Source organism: Aspergillus niger, assembly GCF_000002855.4.
Source record: "Aspergillus niger supercontig An16".
Taxonomy (NCBI): Eukaryota; Fungi; Ascomycota; class Eurotiomycetes; order Eurotiales; family Aspergillaceae; genus Aspergillus; species Aspergillus niger.
The window spans coordinates 1,726,311-1,748,225 of record NT_166531.1 but is presented as its reverse complement, the minus strand read 5'-3'; the positions used below and the strand labels follow the sequence as shown (position 1 = coordinate 1,748,225).

Genomic DNA, 21,915 nt, shown 5'->3' with positions numbered 1-21,915 from the left:
CACTGAAAGAATAACAAAAGAAAAAAAAAAAAAAAAAAAAAAAAAGGACCGTCCTGACGGTCCCCGATATGGATCCCGTGTGCTTGACGCTCGATGAGAATGTGGCTGGGGCACACGATGGGCCCGAGCTAAGTGGGTAGATTGTATCCTGCTTAGGGATAGTCCATGTGGCTAAGTCCATGGGCTAGGGATGCAATTTGCCCCGTCCACAAGCCTATGACAGCACGCATAGGCGCCTTCAGACCCCGAGACTCTGGCACCAGAGAATTTTTTCTTCTTTAGCGCTGTGTGCATATGAGGCGGTGTCACCCGCCGTGTCTAGTGTGTGGATGTGCACAGTCTTCTCTGACGGAAACTCGGGACGGTCGTGATAAAGCACAGAGATCTGCAACGCCGCGCCCCAGACGTCAAGCAATAGTGTCGGCGTGTCCGATGAATAATGTCTCTCCTGACGCGAGTGCCTTGCGGGACTAAAACTGCATATATCATAACGGACTTGCCTGAAACGACTGAATAAGGTAGTAGTCTAGTCGCTTTGATTGATGATGCATGGATCTGCTCCGCCGGAAGCACTTACCCCGTTACAAAGCAGGCACTTCAACTGCTTAGTTTTCTGCAGTCTATGACAGTGCGCTGAAAATTTTTCCAGTAGTCGGGGGGGCGCGATCTTCATCGCCCAGTCCAGGCCTTGGCCGACAGTTGACGACATCGTGGCATTTTCCTCCCCCTTACCTAGACGACTACCGTCCCCCTTACGACAGAAAGCAGAATGAGTCGTAAGGCAAACGAAGAAAGTGACTAGTAGCGGTCACTACGGAGGTATACCCGGAAGCTAATTCCACAACTTGTCTATCTCTCCCTAATTGAAACAGCGGCTAAACCCCCAAAGGTACCATCATATGGTAACCGGAAGGATCACCAACCTTTTGACATCTATCCGTACTAGAAAGCAGGTTGGGTCTGGGGCCGTATTTGCCACAATGGATCCAGTGGATGCTGTCTATTGAATATAGTTGCGGAGTAGAGTTTCCCGTTAACGTTGCCTATTTTCCACTTGGTTGAGGTTAAGGGAAACCTTCTCCGTCATGCAGCTGTCAAACTAAGCCACGAGGCTAGGCCAGAACGTCTAGACTGTTGAGTAGTAACTGGATAGGGCAGGTAATTATGATAGTGAATGACGGATCGCTTAGAAGAGAAAGCGATTTACATTAGAATGAGCCGAGTGAGGATATGTACAAAGTACGAATACTAGAAGCGAGATTAACTATCACAGCATAGTATGTACGTAGTAAGTAAGGAAACTAGTTGCCTTCAAGATAAACATAACTACTACTTATGAGTTTAACATAGCAACTTCTAGAAAATATATACTCTCTGCACAGAGAAGACAATCGCAATAATCATAACGGCATTCATACCTAAATTTAAACTAACCTCCGATCGAATCTCTTTCCCCCGTCAGAAGAAATACCCCTTCCTTCATTTCTTCCATTCAAACTCACCGATATGTCTTCAATAATACTCACACCACCAAACGTAATCGATGCATGTATGTACGGTTACCGCTATACCCGCGCAGCAGAAGGCATCTACTGCCAAGTCCCAAATCCGCAAGGGCAACACAGGGCACAACTAAGAATAGTAGACTCGGAGAATTAATTGTCTTGTTGCCTTTTTATTTGCCTTCACTACTTACACAATGACTGAGCAACTCCGGTAGCTTACTTCGGTTATGTTGTTCATATCCCGATCACTTACTAACTAACTAGCTAGCTAGCTAGTTAGCTAACTATGTAGTGTCAGTTGATGATGATAACCCCGCCCGAGAGGCGAATATTGAATGTAACCCACCAAGTTCTAGTGAAACGAAGCGAAGCGAAGGATGGAGATTCAAATCCCTAGGTTTGTTTACTAGTACTTGACATTGCTAAAAGGATCTAGGATCTGGGGATCTACTGGTTGCATGCAGTGCATGTTGATGGTGTGCGTGTACTTGAGATGATGGTGTAGGATTAATATATATTATGTGGCGATATAGTTATGAGTAGGTTTGATGGACTAGTGGATATGATTTGCTTGATTAAATGACGGATTGGGTAAGTAGCTGAGTCATGGATTTGTGTACCTACAGGAGGTTAGCACCTATTATGGGAGAGGTAGACTAAGTGGTGTTTGGTAGTCGTCATTTGCGACAGTAGCGAAGTTATGAAAAGATGGGGATACTTCGGTCTCGGATACCGAATATGTACATTGTCGGGGGGCTTGAAGTATGTAGTAGATACTAAGTAGCTTATTTGAAATTACATAGTTACTTACCCACATGCAGGAGAGGAATCGCCATGATGCGGTTGATTAAACGGCGAACACCGATAAGGGAGGGTATTTTGGTCATCCATCCATCCCCCTGACTATCTTATGTATATAGTTGGATCTATGTATCTGGAAGGTATCAGTTTGAAAAACAAGATGATAGATACTGCAGTAACTAGATAGATAGACAGAACAATACTACTAGTGATATAGTAATAGTAGTTACCATCCCCATGGATCATTAGTCTACGCAAGTAAGTACTCCGTACATGTGATTAATAGCTACTATCTTGACCCGACCACAAAAACAAAACACAAACAAACAAAAAAAAAACACCAATACTGTGGACACAATTGGCCGGTTCGTCAACACGGCCACTAGTATCATTATTAATTAAGCAAATAAGTAAGTATCGTCATAAGGAACGGATTAACGTACGAATCCAAGTTAGGGAATCCTAAAGGAAGGAGACTAAACCGGATTTGGTAGGTGGACATGGAAAGAGGCTGGCTGAACTGAACAACAACAAAAGCCGAGCCCATGTTTTTGTCCCTCCGTAATTGGGCCCGAAAAGGCAGGTATTGACAACCATCCATTTTTCCCGCCAGTCCAATTCCATTCCAGTGAGCCGGAAACTAAAGGAAGACGGGGAGGAAATTAGGCACGTAGTTTTGCACCGGGGTTGGGTTTAGTGCGTTTAGTTTGTCTGTTAGTTTACTTTTGCAGTTTTAGTTGGCGTCGTGGGAAAGGGGAATCTTACTACTACTACTTACCACCTACCTGGACAGGATAGGAGGCAGTGCTGCTGCTGCTGCTGCTGCTGCTGCTGCTATGATGCGGATCGGTTAGTCCGGTTGGCTGGGTTCGGTTTCGGAAGTATCGGATTTAAACTGATTGATTGACTGGCGGACGGACGGACCTGCAGATGGGGTAAACTTTGTTACTGGTTAGGTCAGCAACTCTACTCTTTACACGGATGTTTATCGCTGTTGTTCGTAAGTAAGGTTTGTGAATGAGATGTGTACTATTACTAGGAGATAGATGCATAACTGGGTGATGGATGCTGGATACTCCGTAGCAAACAGCTGCCTCCCGCCAATTGTCGTCATTCCGAGCAGACAAGGTATCCATTCCGTCAGGATGCCTTGCAGCAATCAGGCTCGCATTAGTCGCTTCTGCAGGTTGCCCGGTTTTCGCCACTCGTCGTCACAGTCGCTCTTCGCTCTGTGCTGCTTTGCAGCTAGCTCGCCGGGATTTGAATATCTGTTTAGGTCCTTATCACTATGCAGATTAGTGCTGAATTAGTGCAGATATTGCTGGTCATGTGAATGCCCTCCTGGTAGTATAGTGTCCATCCATGTTTTGATATGAGCGGCAACAAAATGGACATATTGTATTCTAGTCAGCTATCTAGCTAGTTATTCAACATCTTTGAAGGAGGTCTAAATACACTCATGATATAGCTCTCCCGCGTACGAACCATGGCTGTCACACTGCTCAACCATGGACCCCATAAAGAACCATTGTATACCCGATGCGGCAACAATAAAGAATGACCCCCAGATAAAAGAATCATGAAACCACCATACCCCGGTCATTCCTCTACATTAGAGCAACGAAGAAAGAAAACAAGAAATGCCATGAAATGTCCAAGACACCACTTTACACCCCCTGTCTCATTTCCCTGGTCCTCACCACCCTCTTCTTAACCACCATCACCATTCTCCTCCTTACACCACCCACTTTTCTCCCACGTATCATCCCTCCTATCTGTCCTTCACAGTCTCAAAGCCTATCACCAGACCAGACGCACGGTCGAGTCTTCAACGAGCGTCCCGAACTCGAACGCACAGTCAACGACTCGGACGAGGTCCGGACATGGGAATCCATCCTCCTGCCGCCAGGTGGCGGAGGCATTCGCTCTCACACAATCCCCGATAGTATTCATCTCACTGCTGATGAAAAGAAAGAGGAGAAAGTCCTCAGCTGGGGGATCTCAATGTTCCATCAATTGCACTGTCTGATCGTGCTGCGGGCGATTGTCTTCCCCGAGACAACGGAGAACACAATCAACTCAACAAGTCAGGCACATTCAGGCGATATGTTGCATGACAAGGTGCATTGGGCACATTGCTTTGACTATATTGCTCAGGTGTGTTTTTGTCTCTGGCTTCTGTCTACCCCCCATGCTTTGTTCAATTCTGATAATGATAGGGCATCCTCTGTGCTGCGGATGACACGATCGAACGGCCCCGGAAAACCCAGGTCCGACATGGCAAGACTATTTTCGACGTCGATGGGGTGGGCGCGGTGCATCAGTGTCGAGATGCGAAGGTTCTGTGGCAGGCGTCGGTGAAATCGTTGGAGGAACCGGTGGATATGGAGAATTGGAGGGAGGGAGTGGGTGTGAGGGCGTTCTTGGGCGAAAGGAAAATGGGACAAGATGAGGAAGTGCCGGAGTTGTATACTTTGGGAATGGAGTAGTGCCTTCAATCTTCTGTGATAGATGTTGAATTCGAAGAGGTTGATATTCAGCCGAGAGATTCGCATGCAGATAGAGAGGCGCAAGTCACTTGACCCTAGCCAGGCCAGTCCTCCATCAACTCCGCACTTCCCCACTCTTTCGCTCTCTTTCTCCATCTTCTTCCCTGCTGCTCATCCATTCAGAATTGGGTTTGAGCCAGTGATGCGTTCCCACTTGAGTTTCCCACTTCCCACTTCCCGAGGCAGGTATTATAGATGTCATCGCGTTGACGGTGGCTGCACTTCAGCAATGCCAGTCCTCCCACCACTCGATGTTAGACCAACACCCGGCATTCTTCGGTCGCGCTCAATCCCATGAAACAATTCCCACTTCAATCACCGCATACCCCTTCATATATCCGAAAGATGTCTCGATGCTACGTCCCGAATGTGGGGGACCCGGCAGTGGGGATGCGGGGCTTTATATAAACTGCTAGAGCACCATACAGATTCCCACACCCCAGAGCTCGTTTAATCAGACATCATGACCACCACTGAAGAGAAGATCCGTGCTACCTTTCCCGACCTCGAATGGTTCCCCCTCACTCCACCGGCGGAGCATCCTGCCTACAACTATCAAGGTTTCCACCCAGGCAAGAGGACAGTCCTTTCTGCAGGACATGTGCGATCTCCCGGCCATCGCGCATTCCACACAGACGTGCTCTTTGAGCAGGACATAGCCATTACCCTCCGCGATGGCATCAAGATATACACCGATATCTTTCGTCCTGTCGACTCCGACACCAGTCCCGTCCCAGCCATCATCCCCTGGAGCCCATATGGCAAGACAGGAACCGGTCCGCAGAGCTACGATAGCATGGCACCCTTCCGTGCTGGACTCGAGAAAAGCCGGACTTCAGGCTATGAGAAGTTTGAAGCCCCAGATCCCGCTGAATGGGTGCCTCGCGGCTACGCTATCATCAACATCGATGCCCGCGGCGCCGGCAACTCCGAAGGCAACATCACCTTCTGGGGTCAGCAAGAAGCCGAAGACATCTATGACACGATCGACTGGCTGTCCAAGCAGCCCTGGTGCAATGGCTCCGTCGGGATGGCAGGCAATTCGTGGCTCTCCATTGCGCAGGTCAACTTCGCCTCGCGACTCGAGCATCCTGCTCTCAAAGCCCTCGCTCCCTGGGAGGGGTTCACCGATCTATACCGAGACCTTACCATGCGCGGCGGCATGAAGCACAATGAAGCCTTTCACAAGCTAATCCTGACCGGATTCGCCGGTCACGGAACGGCAGAGAACATGCCCGCCATGCTGAGCAAACGACCCTTCGACGACGCCTACTGGCAGAGCAAACGCATCCACACCGAACGCATAGGCGACATCCCCCTCTACATTCTCGCCTCATATTCCTCGATGCTGCACACGCGCGGCTCCTTCGAAACCTTCCGCACCGCCCAGAGCACCCGAAAATGGCTCCGCGTGCACCCATACCAAGAATGGTACGATCTATACCGACCCGAGATGGTCGACGACCTCTCTCGTTTCTTCGACCGCTATCTTAAGAACACACCCAACGACTGGGAAAGCACACCACCGGTGCGCCTCTCCCTCCTTGGATTCGAAGGCAGCTCTGTGCCAACCATCCTCGAACGCCCCGAACATACCTACCCATTAACCCGGCAGGAGCTCAAGAAATTCTACCTCAACGCATCAACCAAGACCCTCCAACCCTCTCTCCCAAGCACAGTCACCTCAACAACCCATTCCGCCCTCCATGGCACCTCCGTACGTCTCCCCCTTAACATACCCTCTCTCTCAATATCTCCTAACAAATAATAGGACTTCACCCTCCACTTCCCCACCCCCACTCAGTTAGCCGGGTACCCCCGCGTACATCTGTGGCTCTCCACCCCCCACCACACAGACATGGACATCATCGTGCAAATCCGCAAGATCTCCGCCACCGGCACGCTTCTCGAACACCTCAACTACCCGTGTCCCGTGCCCGTTGACGCCGTCCCCAACGTCAACACAGCCAAGACGCTCGGACCGCAGGGGTTCCTGCGTGCGTCGCACGCCGTCACACGGGACGAGACGCTCTCGACAGAGCATGAGATTGTGTATAGACATGATCAGGCGGAGAGCATCCCGGCGGGAAAGATCGTGCCGATTGATATTACGTTGTGGCCGATGGGAATGGTGTTTGGTGCTGGGGAGGGGATTATGTTGAGGGTGGCGGGGCGTGATTTGTGTTATCCGGAGGTGGAGTTTGGTCCGGTGGAAGGGGAGGGATCGGGAGGGGATGTGGGGGAGAAAGAGCAGGTGCATGAGGTTCATTGTGGGGTGGAGTTTGATTCGTATTTGGTGTTGCCGTTTGTATAGATGATGATGATGATGATGATGGGTATGTAGAAGATGTGGGAGTGAGTAACTTGGGATATTGATTGTGTATGCCCTATTGAGTGGAATACAACCTTTGTATGATGGGAGGTATGTAGATACAGAGTAAAGCTAGGCCTGCTTCTCTAACTGTCTCTCCAGCTCCATAGCCTCCGCAAAAGAATCCTTCCACGCCGTCGCCTGCGCCTCTGACGGCACCACACACGGCCGTCTCGGCAATGCTCCGTATCCGCGGTACGTCTGCAACGCACTCTTCACCGCTACAAAACCACCCTTGATAGCCTGCCAGTCCGCACGCGCTACAATGGCCTGCAACCGCTGGGCCTCTTCGACCTGTCCCGCCTGATACAGCTCCATCACGCGCACACTCAAACGAGGGATCAGGTTCGCCACGCCGCCAATCACTCCATGACCGCCTGCCACCAGCGTCTGGAGAGTGAAATCAGCGGAACCACCAAGGGTCATGAAACCGGGTTCGGCGGCGGCGGCAATGCGCGCCAGTTTACCCGTGTTTCCACAGGTCAGCTTCACGCCGACGATGTTGGGGTGCTCCGCCAAGGCGAGGATGTCGTCGGAGGAGAGGTCCAGGCCCGAAGAGGCGCCGGGGAAGTTGTACACCAGGATGGGGATGGGGGAGGCGGAGGCGACGAGGCGGAAGTGATCAAGAAGGTCCTTGGGAGAGAGGAGGGATTTGTAGTAGGAGGGAGGGAGGATCAGGGTATAGTCGCCTCCGGAGGCGGCGGCGTCTTGGCACAGCTGGATGGTCTCGCGGGTGGAGGCGGCGCCGCAGCCGACGATGAGCGGGGCGGAGGGGGCGTGAGAGTCGAGAGCGCGACGGGTGGTGGAAGTGATGAGGTTGCGCTCTTCGCGGCTGAGGTGGACGGCTTCACCGTTGCTGCCTTGCACGACTAGACCGGTGACGCCGGCTTGAGCGAGGTAGGTGGCGTGGAGGGCGGTGGTGGAGAGGTCGAGGTCTTCGTTGGGAGAGGTGAAGAAGGCGACGGTTGGGACGTAGATGCCGGGTTTGAGGGGGCGGGGTGTAATGGCCATTGTAGAGGTGGTGATTGGATCGGTGATCAATCTGGGGTAATTGTGGTGATGGTGGCGAGGGAAGTATAAAGAGTAGTGGTGGTGGATGGGGATGGGGAGAATGCGGGGGAAGAGGAAGGAGGAGGAGGAAGAAGAGGAGGACAGATGGAAAGCAACGAGGAAGTCGTTGCCATGATATATAAGAAAGCAAGCCAGTGGGTGGCTAAGAGGGGAAACAGTTCCAGTTAAGTTGGGAGAGAGTCGGACATTGAGCCGGTTGACTCCATCCAGACAGCGTCGAGCAGAAAACAATCCAGCCAAACCCCCACGCACCCCACACTCTCTCCAGCAGATCCCCTCCTATGGCAAGTCAGGGGAGCTCCCACCCCCACGTCGTGCTGGGAAGCATTATGGTAGAGGAATGGGGTAGTCGTCGGAGAATTGGTTCCTCGGAGAAATGAGGTGAGCCGGAAAAGGAGTGAATGGGGTGGATGAATTAGAAGTGCTTCACGCAGAAGTTGATGCAGTAGAAGAAGAGTGAAGATGTGAAGATGTATGATGTATGTATGTATGTTAAGCTAGTCCAGTGAGGTATCGTTGTGACAGGTATCATACATCCTGGCGGTAACACCTGTCCTGTCAGGTACTGAGACATACCTGCTGCGGTATCCGTAAAGATACAACTTTCAACTCCTCCCAATCCGGAACACATCCAGACCTGCAGCTGCGATTCTCGAGTGCTTCAGCTTCGCCCAAAAAACCTCCTGCCAACTTCAATCCTCCGAATTGCCCCCGACTGGCCCTGACATGCCGTGCACGCATCCCTCCTGACCTTTCTTTCCCCCCACGTCTCAATTCCTCTCCCCTCCTCGATCCTCCCGAATGACCTCCACCACCCTGATGCCTGTCCGTGTCTCCCTGCGACGAGATCCTCATCACGGCCATTCCCCCGACCAGCCGGACTCCGAGCCTCCTGCAAAGCGAGCTCGTCTCCAGACTCACTCGTCATCGCGCCGTCGCAAAAGCTCCCCCGATCTGCTGGATACCACCACGACGGAGAACTCGTCCTCCTCAGCTGCCACGCCCTACAAACTCTCGTCTCATCATCCCCTGCGCCGGCGGACCTCGACGCGCCGCCCGCTGGCCAGCAATAATCCCACCTCGTCGTCACCGGCCACTCCGCGACCGAACGCTCGTCGCATTCTCCGCAATGATTCCACCCCCACTATCACATCATACTTTTTTCCTGTCGGTCGCGAATCGCCAGACCCATTAGATACCATATCCCCCTCCGCGACGGCCAACTCGTCGGTCTCGCGGAGGGTGTCCCCGCCGGGACGACCCTCCGCCGTCACCACCACCGCCGCCGACTCTTCCGCCCGTCGCCCGCGCCGCTCAGCTGCCGCCGCTGACCCCGAGCCTGATGTTGCAGTTGCAACGCCTATACAGCAGCCTGCATCGACGTCGACAGTATCTAAGCCATCTCAGCCTGTCCCAGATGCGACCCCACAGCAGCCGACAGCCCCGACCGAGCAGCCCTCCACCGGGCGCGAGCAACGGCGCTCCCTCCGCTCTCACGATGGTGGCTCCCGCGCGCGCAGCGAGCTGGCGCTTTACTTTCCCAACTACGAGGAGCTCCTTAGCATGGAGCCGCCAAAGACCGGTAAGCCTCAAGGAAAACACACTAATCCATATAGTGCTCGGGCTAACAGAAATTGGTCTGCATAGAGTTCCTTGCGGGGAATACCACCATCAAACTACTCGACGACCTCCCCGAACCGCTCACACCATCCTCCGACCCCAACTCTGATACCGACACTCCGTTTGGAAACCCTCTCGTGAACCTACACAACTGCGAGACAATCAACCTCCCTAATCCTCCTTCCTCTACCTCCCGACCCAAACCTCCCACCGCCGAAGATTCCACCACAACCTCCCCCGACCCTCTCAGCGAAGAAACCTACTTCCGCCCGCACCGGCGCAATGAACGCCAGGAAAAGCAACTGCGCAACATCGAGCGCGACCGCGCCCAGCACGAAAAACAAAATCTAGACCGTCTCCTGGACGAACTCCAAGGCCACGACTGGCTCCGCGTCATGGGAATTACCGGACTGATCAGCGACCCCGAGCGCAAACACTTTGAGTCCAAACGCACCTACTTCATCCGGGAAATTTCCGCCGTCCTCCAGAAGTTCAAAATCTGGAGGGAAGAAGAAAAGCGCCGCAAGTCAGAGAAGGACAAACCAGCCGAGGAAGAGCCCATCCCACCCACCGCCAGCAGTAGCAAAAAAGACCACTCCCCAGAGACAGCAACCCCCTCCACCAACGACGAGGCAGACGACGGCACCACCCCGTTATCCGACGCCCAGAGCTGCGGTGGAGATCCCCCAGACCCCAACGACGTTGACGCCTGGGCAGCAAGACAATTACACCAGGAGGCAAGATCCGCCACAACAACAACACCCACCACCACGACCAACCCTACTACTACAAGTACCTCAACGGGCAAGAAACTCTCCAAACCCTCATCCTCCACCAAGCACAAATCCACCTCCGCTATGCACCCTCCACCAGCACCAGCACAACTATTACCCCCTGAACCCACCAAACCCTTCACCTCCTTCTACTCGAAACCGCATCTCCGCGAACTAGCCCTCTCCGGACCAAACCGCAAAGGTCGAACCCGCTTAGCCTTCGGACAACCTATTCCGGAGATGGAGGAGCGCGAGTTCGAGCTCCCCGCGGAGATTCTCACGCCTGAGGCGATCGATTCGTGTCGACGGAAGAGGCGAAGGATGAAGAGGGCGAGTGGACGCGGGGAAACGGGGTAGATTGCATTAGATGACGGGGGTTTTTTATTTCCCTTTCTAAGTTTGAAGAGGGAATTACTGGAGTGAGTGGGTATGGTTTGGGTTGGTATGGTATGGTATGGTATGGATGGCGTTGAAGGGTGATATGTTTCATTCTTTTGATTCTCTTTCTATTCTTTTCTACTTTCTTATACTTTACTTTACCTATTAGGGTATTCTAGTCCTGTGGACGGTTTACATATACCATTTTATTCTTTTCTTATTACTACATCGCTTTCTCTTTCCATTGTTTCCACTCCCTGAGGCTGTGTCTGTCAAGTCAGATACATGGTCTGCTGTGTTATATTGGCGGCATTTAGTACTTTGACGCATGGGTGCGCCGGAGTTCTGTTCATAATCAAGACACTGGAGTTGGTTGGCGTTAGTGTCATGCTTGTTATGCTTTTCTTGACACCGATCATGAGCATAATGTATTTACAAGAACCTATATACAAGACGCCGTCTTCTTCGTATCAGAACTTCATAATGATCGTGAGGAAAGATTAACCAAGGTTGACACCCAAACGCCAAACTCCCAATCTATCGTAAAAGGACCAGAGACCATAAACATCATCACACGTTACACAGTGCTCATGCAGGTGAAACTGGCATGATGGGGATCGTCGTGAATGGCCTTTCCGGAGACATAAAGTCCAAGACCGCACTGGATTTGTGAGTAAATTGGTCCGGATCAGTGGAGGATACACGTACCAGACAACATCCAACCCCCAGAGCAAGCAAGTTGACAGCTGAAAGGGCGACTTTCTTCGGAGACGAGAACCATTGGCCATGGTTCATGTAGAACCAGAAGATCGCGCTCAGGCCGAAAGTGAACCAACTGGCGAAGAGCGCAGTCTGTATATTGTTAGATTGCCCTTAACTTGTACAGGTACGATGAGGAACAAGCGTGTAAGACATACAACCAAGCTCAACAGTTTATTGAACACTGGAATTGCTTCCGCAATGATCCAGGCGAGCACCCACAATGCTAGGACGATTGCGGTCCAAGAGCCCACGGCAATCCAGCTGCGCTTGTGCATGTGATCAGTGCCACGGAAGATGCGCACATAGACGGACTTGGCAGACACATGTCCGTTGATAACGCCGGCGATGATAATCTGTATGGTTGTCAGAACACCGGCATTAATGTAAGGAGGAGAAACGTACTGTTGGAAGCGCAATGCCGTAGGCAACTTTGGACACGACCGTGCTGGCTGATCCCAGTGCGGGAGAAGTAACTGTGGATCCTCCGTAGCAGTAGATCACGATGGCTGCAACAAGATAGAGGGTGATATCGACGCTCTGCAACAGCATCAAGGCTTTGGGATAGTCGGCTGGATTCTTCAATTCCGCTGCAAGGCTAAAGAATGCAGCATGTCCAGCTATAACGGGATTAGCCTGAGCATCAAAGGGACTTCGCAGGTGGATGCTCACAAAATGCAAAGACGATATTGGCCACCGCAGTGAAGCCGTGGATTAGGTCGGTTTTGACCGTTGCTTCGATTACTTTCCCAGGGTGTGAGATACCCACCCCGATCATTGTAATGAACACAGATGACAAGATACTAATGAATGCTGGCCATCGTCAGCGACGTCCTCCACGATCCAAGTCTAACTTCTGCTTACAGATTAGTGAGAGCCAGGACATCTTTTCCAAAGTGCGCGGCAACGTGCACACGAAAGAGATGGCCAGGCCCACCACTCCAAAGACGATCGAGCACGTGCCATGGTTCGTCAAGTCGTTCATGGCAATGGTGAAAGTTAGCAGGTGGCTGGCCATGATGAAGACGAGGAAGATGATCTGGGCAAATCCCAACAGCTCACGGCCAAAGCGGCCAGCAAGCACCTCGCCCGCATCAGCCATACTGCAAATGTGCGGATATCTCCACTTGAACTGGCCGATCACATAGCCCGTGTAGGTAGCCAGGGCACCCAGACAGACGAGAATAATCACCGAGCTGGAGGTGGTGATGTCAGTAACGGTAGACCTCACAGGATGGTAGCATGCACCTACGGGACTAAACCCAAGCCGGCAACGGCAGCAGGCAAGGACAACACCCCCAGGGAGACTGTTTCAGCCACCATGAGCAGGCCGCATTGCCTAGATAGACGTCAGGCACAATGTTGGGAATATGTCGTACAATGGCTTGCATACCACCACTTGAGGACCTTGTACTTGACCTCTGCGAACTCTTCATTACCAAAGGCATCTTGTGTCTGATGAAGAGCGAAGTCTTTATTCTCCCCGATTTCCAGGGAGCTCTGTTTAGTCGACACTTCCTTCTCTTCCCATAGCTCTTGATCGGCCGCCGTGGGGGGTGCAGGATAAATCTCCGACGATCTCATGATGGCGGCGTTACTGCTCGAGCAGAGTGCAGAACGAAGTGCTCGAGTCGTAGCACTTGGAGCCCGTGCAATGGAGAAAGAGACAGGCACCGGCTTGTTGACCTCAGCCTGCTCGTTATAACTATGGAGGAAGGAGAGAAGCTGCGACTGGGGGAAGGGAGAGGAAACAAGGAGATTGCCTGGAGGAGCCGAGTTAAAGGCGCATTGCAAAGGAACTAATTGCGTTATTGCCATGGACTGGCACGATTTTCCCAACGGGCAGCCCCGTCGGGCTTGTTCAGTCAGGATGTCGCATGCATGCAGTGGGGAAATACTCGAAGACGTAACCCAGGCTTTGCACTTGTCGTGAACCACGGCTTTCCCGATCCACCCTGATTTGACAGTTAAGCTTCCGCGGATATCATTCTATCCCTTCCTTGAGGTCATCCAGAACAGAGCTGCAAGGTCAAAAGTCTCACGATGCCGGGCAACACCGACGGAGAGAACATCAGGCACTGCCTTGATCAAGCAACATTGTTGCAGTGCTCGTGATGAGGGTGATACATGGCAGTGTAGTTCTGCAATGAAGGGATTCCTCGATTCCAGGAATGCCCAGCCTTTCCACTTCCTGTTTAAGATCTACCTGTGTAACCCTCCCGGGATGCTGGGCGGCTTCTGGTTGGTCAGTCACCCTTTCGTAGAGATCCAACGTTACACCGGCTTATCGGACGGATGCGACAGGCTGCTCATCCGCTTTATTACTTCTTGTTCATACTCGTCATTGTTGCTTGATTGGAATACCTCCCTTACTATTAAATAAGTAGTGAGGATAGCGATCTAGACTTCGACAAAAGAAAAATAAAAATCAAATCTCTTCTCAGCATGACATAAAGTTGTTTGAAGCAAGACGAGGCACTTCAACACTCCTCAATCCCATTTCAGGTCTCCGTTACATACCACTCACTCACTCTCTATCAATAATGTGCTCATAGAAACCGGATAAAGGCGGGTCCATCCTTTCAATCAGTCCATTGGTCATGGAAATTCATATCCTCAGTTTCTCTTACCTTTACAATTCCTAGACTGCGGGGAATATCTCTCATTCCAGAGAGATTATTATCCCTCATGGCCGAGATGGGATCCATTAGCCAAGTACTATAGTACTTAGTACTGCTAGTATCCCGTGTGAATTATCCGAGCTCGCTTCCTGATGCCCAATCGGCGTCGCCCGTGCCCCTGATCTGAAGATAATGTGGATGCCGTGGAGGGATTAGACTACTAGTACCTACTAGTATCCCCGCCTCTAAGCGTTACCCCGTATTTGTCAACAAATATCCGGGGTAATTGAGTTTGAAACCCGGCTAGTTGCGGGCAGAATTTTTTGACATTGTGGGGGATGTATAAATTACTATTACCAAATGACTGCTGTATATTGTCGTATATATATGTGCGTGTAAATACAAACAGGATGAGGAGAATGGTAGTCAGTAGCAAACAGAATCCAGTTAGCATAGTCCCTTGGGATGTACCTATTGCGAGTGAGACATACCACCGACATGAAGATGTTAATGTTTATGAGGTGTGCTACTAGGTAGGACTTACTACCACTTATACCGATAGTGAAGAGTGATACTGCATAGACTAGGCCCATTGGAGAGTGACTGCCCGTTTCAGCATTATGCTTTCTTTAGGTACCAAGCCTACCAGCTACCTAAGTAGTCCCTGGAACTCAGTGGGTATTGACCATCATTTCCCCCTTATACCTGTTGGTCATCACCTTATTTCTCTCCTTTTCATCCATCATCCTCGTGCTCTAAGCGTCCATATAGCTATTTTGGAGTTCACATGAGACCAATTCAACAGGGCTACCTTTCGATTGTACTATCAGAACAGAATCATCCGTCAAACCCAATATCCCCTTCCTTCTACCATTGATCCCAGTTCAGAAACCGACTAAACCGTTATATGCCCTCATAAAAACATTTATTACTGGACATGAGTCTCTTCACGGTCATATTTACTTGATTTCTGCAGGAACAGGCGACAGCCTTTAACTTGAAACGACCCGGTTTGACATTTTACTGTCTGGACTGCGTCTACGGCATTGGAACCTGGCACGAAAGGCCAAATAATCGAAACAGCAATACTCCGGTCCCCATCACGGTAAAACAAGTTCTGTTCTTCACTGCCATGCGAAGTGCTCTACATCAGCTGGTCTGAGTTTGGAAAGACTTACCCCAGCACCTTACTCTGGTCCTTTCCCAAGCGATGAAGGCAGCTTATCATTCAATGATGATGTGGTAAGACTACGGAGTAGCAGTGTACCTATCCTCTATCTTCGGAGTGTTGTGAGCCATATCCACGACTACGTTTGGGTTCTATCTTATCAACTTGAGAGCCTGATAGTTAGTTGATTGCAGTCATTAAGAACCGACATCTCAGCATCAAGCGTTTCCACGCTCTCTCGGCCCGAGTCTCCGATAACCAACCTGACATCAGGAAGGTCCATCCAGGCGCTAGTTAACCACCTCACCACATAGGCACATGAGTAAGCAGCTGGCAGACCTTCCCGAAGCGGCAAAACAAGACGCCAGTTGCCCGCTGGTCCACCTGACATCGGCTCTCGCCAGTCTCATTGCAGTCTTGACTCCGGTCTCTGCACGAGGTGAATCCCCAAGCACAATTAAGAGGGGCCGGCTAGACCCCAAAATCCATATGTGGTCCTCACCGACAGACAGGCAGGCAGGCAGTTGCCCTGCTTACAACCCTCGCTTAAACTTCGGGTTTACCCCACCATCATCCATCCATCCCATCAGCTGGGGTCGGTTTTGTTAGCTAGCCGCGATTACCTGCTATGGAGCTAGGCGAGGGTGGAGCTAGCTGCTGCCGCCAAGGATTACTGTTTTGTCCTTTTCGTATATAAGTAACCGGCTATTCCAGCGCGCAGCCGCCCTTCCCCTCAATGCAACTACTAATCAGTCCAGTTCAATTGGCAAGATGGACGGCCACAGAGAAGCTGAAAATGGCAACTACGCTCAACATGAAGCGTCTCCGGCTGATGAGTCTACGTCTCTCCTCCCCAAGGATGTCCAGGATGTCAAAAGCAAGATCCTCAGTACGAATTTTGCTGCACTGATGGCCGGGCTGAACGGTACATTGCCCCGCCCCCGATAGCGTGCCTGCAATAGTCAACCCACAGCTGACACCCGGATGATGCAATGATAAAGATGCTGCATTGGGTCCTTTGATCCCGTACATTCAGCCGACCTACGATGTTGGTCTTCTGCAGGTGTCCATGATCTACCTAGTTAACTTTGTGGGCTGGGTTGTCGCCTCTTTCGCCAATATCCACGTGTGTTCTCACATAGGTACAGGCGGTACATTGGTTCTGGGCGCAACAGTCCAGTGTCTTGGCTATGCTCTGATGTTCTGGAGCCCGCCTTTCCCCCTTTTCGTGGCGGCATTTTTCTTTACTGGCTGCGGCGTAGCGTTCCAAGATGCCCAAATGAACATGTTCACTATAACTGTCAAGGACGCCCATCGGTGGCTGGGTGTCTTGCATGCCGTGTATGGTGTCGGAACTATCCTTGCTCCATTGATCGCCAATACAATTGCCTCGAGAATGCCAGTTTGGCATCATTACTACCTCGTGACCATGTTGTTCGGCGCACTAAATATCACATCTTTGGTCTGGACCTTCAGAAAGGGGCTCTTCCGTCCGAATGTGAGCAATGCAAAGGACACGGCTGGCAAGGAACTCCGAGAGACTGTGACGAACAAGACAGTGTGGATATTCAACGGCTTCTTCTTTTTGTACGTTGGTGCGGAGGTGACTGCTGGAGGTAAGTTCTTCCATGGTCCGGAAAAGGCTCCCTTGCTGATTTGTTTCAGGCTGGCTTGTGCAGTTTCTAGTTTCGGTGAGAAACGGCGACCCTTCCAAGGTAGGTTATATTGCCTCTGGCTTCTGGGCCGGCTTTACCTTGGGCCGTGTTGCTCTGGCGGACATTACGCATCGCTTTGGTGAACGACGCATGGTGTTCGTTTATACCGCGTTGGCTGTGGCGATGCAACTATTATTCTGGCTGGTTCCAGACATCACTGTCAATGCGGTTACTGTGTGTTTCCTGGGTGAGCATCTCATTCCTGCCAGATACGAAGCTATACCGCTGTTGAATCCATGTTGATAGATCATATCAGGATTCTTTATCGGTCCTTTTTACCCGGTTGGACTTTACGTCCTCACCAAGGTTATCCCACAGGAACTTCACATTGGAGCAATGGGTGAGTAGCTGACAGTGGAATGTATAGTTGCTCATGCTGACAATCACCAGGATTCACTGCCAGTCTTGGACAGGCCGGTTCCGCTGCTTTCCCTTTCCTAACAGGAGCGGTGGCCTCCCAGGCCGGCGTCCAGGTCTTGCAGCCCATAATGCTTGGACTGCTCATCGGAATTGCCTTCTTTTGGTGCTTTGTCCCAAGACAGAGGCCCATCACGCTTTGAGTAGATTTAGAAAGGCCATACTGGCTATATTTGAGATGCAGCGCTATAGCCTAAGCATCGGTAGATCTTGCCATGTTGATAGATAACCAATCTCGATACTTGAACCAATAAGGTAATATGAAGACATGCTGCTTCCATGAAGGTCATGCTCTCAGCGAAGTCGAGAGGCTGGCTTTTATCGCTCAAGCCTTTTACTAGACGTATGTCCGGATCACGACATAACCGATGTGTCGCACACCCGTTTACTGGGTATCTGCAACGGCAATACATAGGATGTTCAGAGCAGCACTTCAGCTGCTCTTGCCTGGTCCAAGACAGCACTAGTCAATAAGTGGATTAGCGACAGAACATAGAGAAAATTGCAAGTCCAACAAGCAGCAATAACGAGTAACTTCAGAGAGAAGATTTAAGTCGACATAGCCTTACACATCCGCAGATGGTATGGCGCTCCGACTAAGGATGACTGATACGATGTTTTCATCATGGTGGGGGGCAGAATAACAGAAACAAATAAATGCTGTAAGTAACTCACCATGTCAGAAAGGTTAGGTCGGTGTGCATGCAAAGCACTTTGAGCCTCGAACACAAATGTCGACGGTGATTCCTGCGGGGGCGTAGAAACCAGAGCGGCTAATCGCAGCACATCACAGATAGCCAAGTAGGCAGACATGCAGATAGATAGGTCGATATGAGGCAGTCACATAAAACCGCCTTAACGCCCCGTCCTCTCCCTCAATCTCAATCTCAATCATCATACGAAATGATCCTCCTGCCTGTAAACTGCGGCACAGGCCTAGAAGTCTGGTTCGAAGTCGAAGTTGTATTCGAAACACCCCCATCCCCATAATCCATCTTCACATCTGTATCTTCCCCTTCTACCCGAGACTTGCTCGCTTGTTCCGTACCAGCAGCATCTGTCTTTGCGTTCGCATCTGCGCCTACATCCGCACCTGCATCTACCGCATGCTCTGCAGCCGCTTCAGCTTCAGCAGCAGCAGCGGAAGCAGCAGCATCCGCCTCCTCCTCCTCACGCAACTCCTTCTCCCTCCTCAAGGCATGGATCTCACTATGTCTGAAAATGCGGATTTGTTCGTCCGTGAGTGTGCGTTTCACGCCGTCGGGGTAGTAGCTTAGATCTTCATCTTCTTCTTCATATTCTTCATTCCAGTCGTATTGTTCTTCGTAGTCATGTGAGGTGTATTCTTCGGGGAGGTTGGTGTTGGTCACTGCTTGCGGTTGTGGTGTCTGGGCGATGAGGCTTCCCGGGAAGTGTTTTGCTTGGAAAGCATGAAGGTCTTCCTGTGGGGGTTAGATTTTTGTTTTCTTTTTTTTTCTTGAAATGGATGTGGGGAAGGAGGAGGATAACGTACGATGGTGATGGGGGGTGGTGTGATTAGGGACATCTTGGATGAGGTGGGATATATTTTTTTGTTGTTAGTTAAGGAATAGGGGAGGGAGGTCCGAAGATAAAGATGAAGAGATGAAAGCTAGCTGGATAGCTGGCTAAGCTACGCGTGTGTGTTAATTAGGCTAGCTGTTTGTGACGTGCCTGGGCGGTGGGTATTGTATTGTATGGGACGGGCGAATATTACAGGGTTGGTAGTGGGGATATGCTGGCGTGGGGGAAGGGGGGGTTTTGCTCATTATTAATACTGGATGTTTCCGAGGTTGATAGTATATAAGAGCAATAGTGGTGAAGTAGATGGGCATATTTTGGTCTTTCAATGGGATATTACTGTGGATAGGTGTTTGTTCATTACCTGGGTAAGTTAGCACTTGGAGAGATTGGACGTAGTTGTTTGGGTAATCACAGTGATGGAATCTAGTACTGTCTCTAATATATATATATATTAGTAGGTGGGCAGACTGTCAAGTAATTCTCTAAATTCAAGTGACGGGATAGTGCCTCTCTGGATCCTTGGTGGTCTGAGGTACTCAACTTCGATAAGTTTCTGCTATTTTATCGTTCATACAAACAGGGTCTATCAGGTTGGAATGACGATTTACTACCAGTGGGCATGTGTCAAGTTTTGCTCATGAGGCGCACTTATGATGAACTAGTTTGTTACATGGATTATGCGCTTCTAGTGCCTGTATCTTGTTAATGCTGGATCTATCATAGAATCTATTGGGATAACTGATGTGTATCCAATTTACACTGTGCGGAGTCCAGACCTGTGACAATACTTCGTGCTCAGGTCCATTATTTCGATGAGAGCATGTTTTTTAAACCGCCAAGGATTTATGATGACCAATAATATATCCGGTCACTCTATATATAAGAAGACGAGTATTGCTGGAAGAGTCAGCGTCACCAACATTCACCCACCAACTATAGTATTCTAGCAAATACTTCTATCTATGTACAACTCTATATCAAGATTTATCTTTCTACTGCAGCGGTATACTAGAAACATGGTTTCCAACTTTCACCTTGACACAATCAAACCGCACACTCAACTCACGTACCTTCTGCAAATCCACACCTCCGATCAGCTCACTCTCTGCAGACGACAGACCTGTCAAGCTCCACGCCAACGAGATATGAAAGCAGCGAGAGTAGTCAGCTCCGGTTTGGCCAGAATCGCTCGATTCCCGTGGCAGTGTCGTACCACCACCATTTGACTTCCGCACAGCCGCCACATCCTGTGACGACTCGTATAGCGGAGGCTGTTCGAACCGAGCCAGGGCTCGATTAGACAGCCGAAGAAGACGGTTCAAAGCATTTTCCTCTGGCTTTTCAGCACGTAAGACATAAAACCACCGCGTCTTCTCGTAATTCGAGACACAGTCGAGGCTATTTGTCGTGACGTTGAACCTTGCATAGCTTGTCAGCATGGTGGATTGATCAATCACAAAAACATTAAGACCGAAACAAATAAACAAGTCAGCTACTTACGCTGGAATTTGCGATTCTTTCAGCTGAGACTGAAATAGCTCCAAAAATGACTGCCGCTGTTCTGTTCGTAGCACGACCGGTCTAGACAGACTAATGTGGAGGGGCAGTTGCGCGCCAAGATCACTATGTAGTAGGCTGTGGAGCTGAATCGTGCTCCCATCGAGCCTATCGTTGATCTGATCTATGACATCGCTAAGAATAGAAAGTTCATCTTTGGATGGATACCCTGTGGATTGGTTATACGGCTGTTATTTCCGTTCTCGAGAGCCCAACTACTGCCAGAGGGTGCTGGTGGTGGTGATGGATGACACATACACTCCAAGTAGATGTGGGTCGGCCAGTTCCCTTCAACATGGGGAATGACCCTTTTTCGGCCTCCGTGGAGACTGGGGTCGTCGGTCACGCTGACGCGAGTGCTGGAGGCATAGAGATCGTGAAAAGCGGCAGGTAAAGGTGGGAGTGAGGAAGATGGATTGTTGGCGGCCTGACGGGGCCTTTTTGTTGGGCGCTGAGGAAGCTCGTTCTCTACTTCGGATTCTGATTCAGAATATTGCACCAGAGCCATTACAGGGTCAAGGACATTGGTTGGAAGTGGACATGCAGGATGAAATTGGTGGCCGCAGTTGGAGTAGTAAATTGTTGTTCCATCGGGTCGGGATGGTGGATCCGGGTTGTCCGTATTGAAACACTGCTTTTTACGGGTAGGGCTGCCAAGACTCACCAGTTGGAGCTGGAAGGGGTTCTAGATCGGTGGATTTTTTTTTTATTTAATTTTTCGCAGATTAACAGAACACATCGTGTGGCTGTGAGAGTTTTGATCCGTTGTGAGACAACACTTTCACTGGTTACTGTTATGGTGGCTATGAATATCTTACTCTGTACGTTGAGCGTCTTACTATGTCGTCAGCAGAGGTCAACAAGGATCGAAGCACAAGGGATCACAAAACGAGCATGAACAATAGCGACGTTCTCCATCGACTGTCTATTTATTGGCATTGCTCAGAAGACTCTGTAGTGAAAGTAGCAGAGATGCGAATTATGTGAAAATTACGTCGAAGCTTGTTTGCATTATTCATGTCACCTCGCCAGGGTTGCGGCCCCTAACCCATGGTTGGACCTCAGCCC

The 21,915-nt window shown here is 50.5% G+C and overlaps 11 protein-coding genes across 11 annotated transcripts; 4 read left to right on the top strand and 7 right to left on the bottom strand.

Annotated features, from left to right (window-relative positions):
- Positions 1–49: 49 nt before the first annotated feature.
- An16g07740 (uncharacterized protein) lies at positions 50–709 on the bottom strand (the record flags this gene model as incomplete). The annotated part of the gene is made up of 3 exons (XM_059745298.1): positions 50–148; positions 245–500; positions 597–709. Coding segments are annotated over 3 exons (468 nt in total), but the record flags the coding sequence as incomplete, so codon positions are not given.
- A 1,436-nt stretch (positions 710–2,145) lies between these two features.
- Positions 2,146–2,907, bottom strand: An16g07730 (hypothetical protein; the record flags this gene model as incomplete). Its single annotated transcript, XM_059745297.1, has 5 exons — positions 2,146–2,261; positions 2,317–2,408; positions 2,537–2,556; positions 2,631–2,688; positions 2,750–2,907. 5 exons carry the CDS (start codon positions 2,905–2,907, stop codon positions 2,146–2,148), a joined length of 444 nt encoding a protein of 147 aa, XP_059606805.1.
- Positions 2,908–3,956: 1,049 nt separating this feature from the next.
- On the top strand, positions 3,957–4,795 carry An16g07720 (uncharacterized protein; the record flags this gene model as incomplete). Its single annotated transcript, XM_001398034.1, has 2 exons — positions 3,957–4,463; positions 4,526–4,795. The coding sequence occupies 2 exons, from the start codon at positions 3,957–3,959 to the stop codon at positions 4,793–4,795; spliced, it is 777 nt and encodes a 258-aa protein (XP_001398071.1).
- Positions 4,796–5,318: 523 nt separating this feature from the next.
- On the top strand, positions 5,319–7,169 carry An16g07710 (uncharacterized protein; the record flags this gene model as incomplete). Its single annotated transcript, XM_001398033.1, has 2 exons — positions 5,319–6,572; positions 6,627–7,169. The coding sequence occupies 2 exons, from the start codon at positions 5,319–5,321 to the stop codon at positions 7,167–7,169; spliced, it is 1,797 nt and encodes a 598-aa protein (XP_001398070.1).
- Positions 7,170–7,298: 129 nt separating this feature from the next.
- Positions 7,299–8,237, bottom strand: An16g07700 (uncharacterized protein; the record flags this gene model as incomplete). Its single annotated transcript, XM_001398032.3, has 1 exon — positions 7,299–8,237. The coding sequence occupies one exon, from the start codon at positions 8,235–8,237 to the stop codon at positions 7,299–7,301; it is 939 nt and encodes a 312-aa protein (XP_001398069.3).
- An 879-nt stretch (positions 8,238–9,116) lies between these two features.
- An16g07690 (uncharacterized protein) lies at positions 9,117–11,047 on the top strand (the record flags this gene model as incomplete). The annotated part of the gene is made up of 2 exons (XM_001398031.3): positions 9,117–9,879; positions 9,945–11,047. The coding sequence occupies 2 exons, from the start codon at positions 9,117–9,119 to the stop codon at positions 11,045–11,047; spliced, it is 1,866 nt and encodes a 621-aa protein (XP_001398068.3).
- A 598-nt stretch (positions 11,048–11,645) lies between these two features.
- An16g07680 (uncharacterized protein) lies at positions 11,646–13,411 on the bottom strand (the record flags this gene model as incomplete). Its single annotated transcript, XM_001398030.1, has 8 exons — positions 11,646–11,729; positions 11,777–11,920; positions 11,986–12,183; positions 12,233–12,447; positions 12,500–12,640; positions 12,692–13,023; positions 13,080–13,166; positions 13,221–13,411. 8 exons carry the CDS (start codon positions 13,409–13,411, stop codon positions 11,646–11,648), a joined length of 1,392 nt encoding a protein of 463 aa, XP_001398067.1.
- A 405-nt stretch (positions 13,412–13,816) lies between these two features.
- An16g07670 (hypothetical protein) lies at positions 13,817–14,948 on the bottom strand (the record flags this gene model as incomplete). The annotated part of the gene is made up of 5 exons (XM_059745295.1): positions 13,817–14,018; positions 14,348–14,361; positions 14,458–14,545; positions 14,676–14,815; positions 14,940–14,948. 5 exons carry the CDS (start codon positions 14,946–14,948, stop codon positions 13,817–13,819), a joined length of 453 nt encoding a protein of 150 aa, XP_059606804.1.
- A 1,439-nt stretch (positions 14,949–16,387) lies between these two features.
- An16g07660 (uncharacterized protein) lies at positions 16,388–17,891 on the top strand (the record flags this gene model as incomplete). The annotated part of the gene is made up of 5 exons (XM_001398028.3): positions 16,388–16,541; positions 16,618–17,232; positions 17,282–17,518; positions 17,588–17,671; positions 17,722–17,891. The coding sequence occupies 5 exons, from the start codon at positions 16,388–16,390 to the stop codon at positions 17,889–17,891; spliced, it is 1,260 nt and encodes a 419-aa protein (XP_001398065.1).
- Positions 17,892–18,635: 744 nt separating this feature from the next.
- Positions 18,636–19,294, bottom strand: An16g07650 (uncharacterized protein; the record flags this gene model as incomplete). Its single annotated transcript, XM_059745294.1, is given in 2 exon segments — positions 18,636–19,186; positions 19,262–19,294. Coding segments are annotated over 2 exon segments (584 nt in total), but the record flags the coding sequence as incomplete, so codon positions are not given.
- A 980-nt stretch (positions 19,295–20,274) lies between these two features.
- On the bottom strand, positions 20,275–21,355 carry An16g07640 (uncharacterized protein; the record flags this gene model as incomplete). The annotated part of the gene is made up of 4 exons (XM_059745293.1): positions 20,275–20,298; positions 20,361–20,718; positions 20,791–21,016; positions 21,106–21,355. The coding sequence occupies 4 exons, from the start codon at positions 21,353–21,355 to the stop codon at positions 20,275–20,277; spliced, it is 858 nt and encodes a 285-aa protein (XP_059606802.1).
- Between the last annotated feature and the right edge of the window lie 560 nt (positions 21,356–21,915).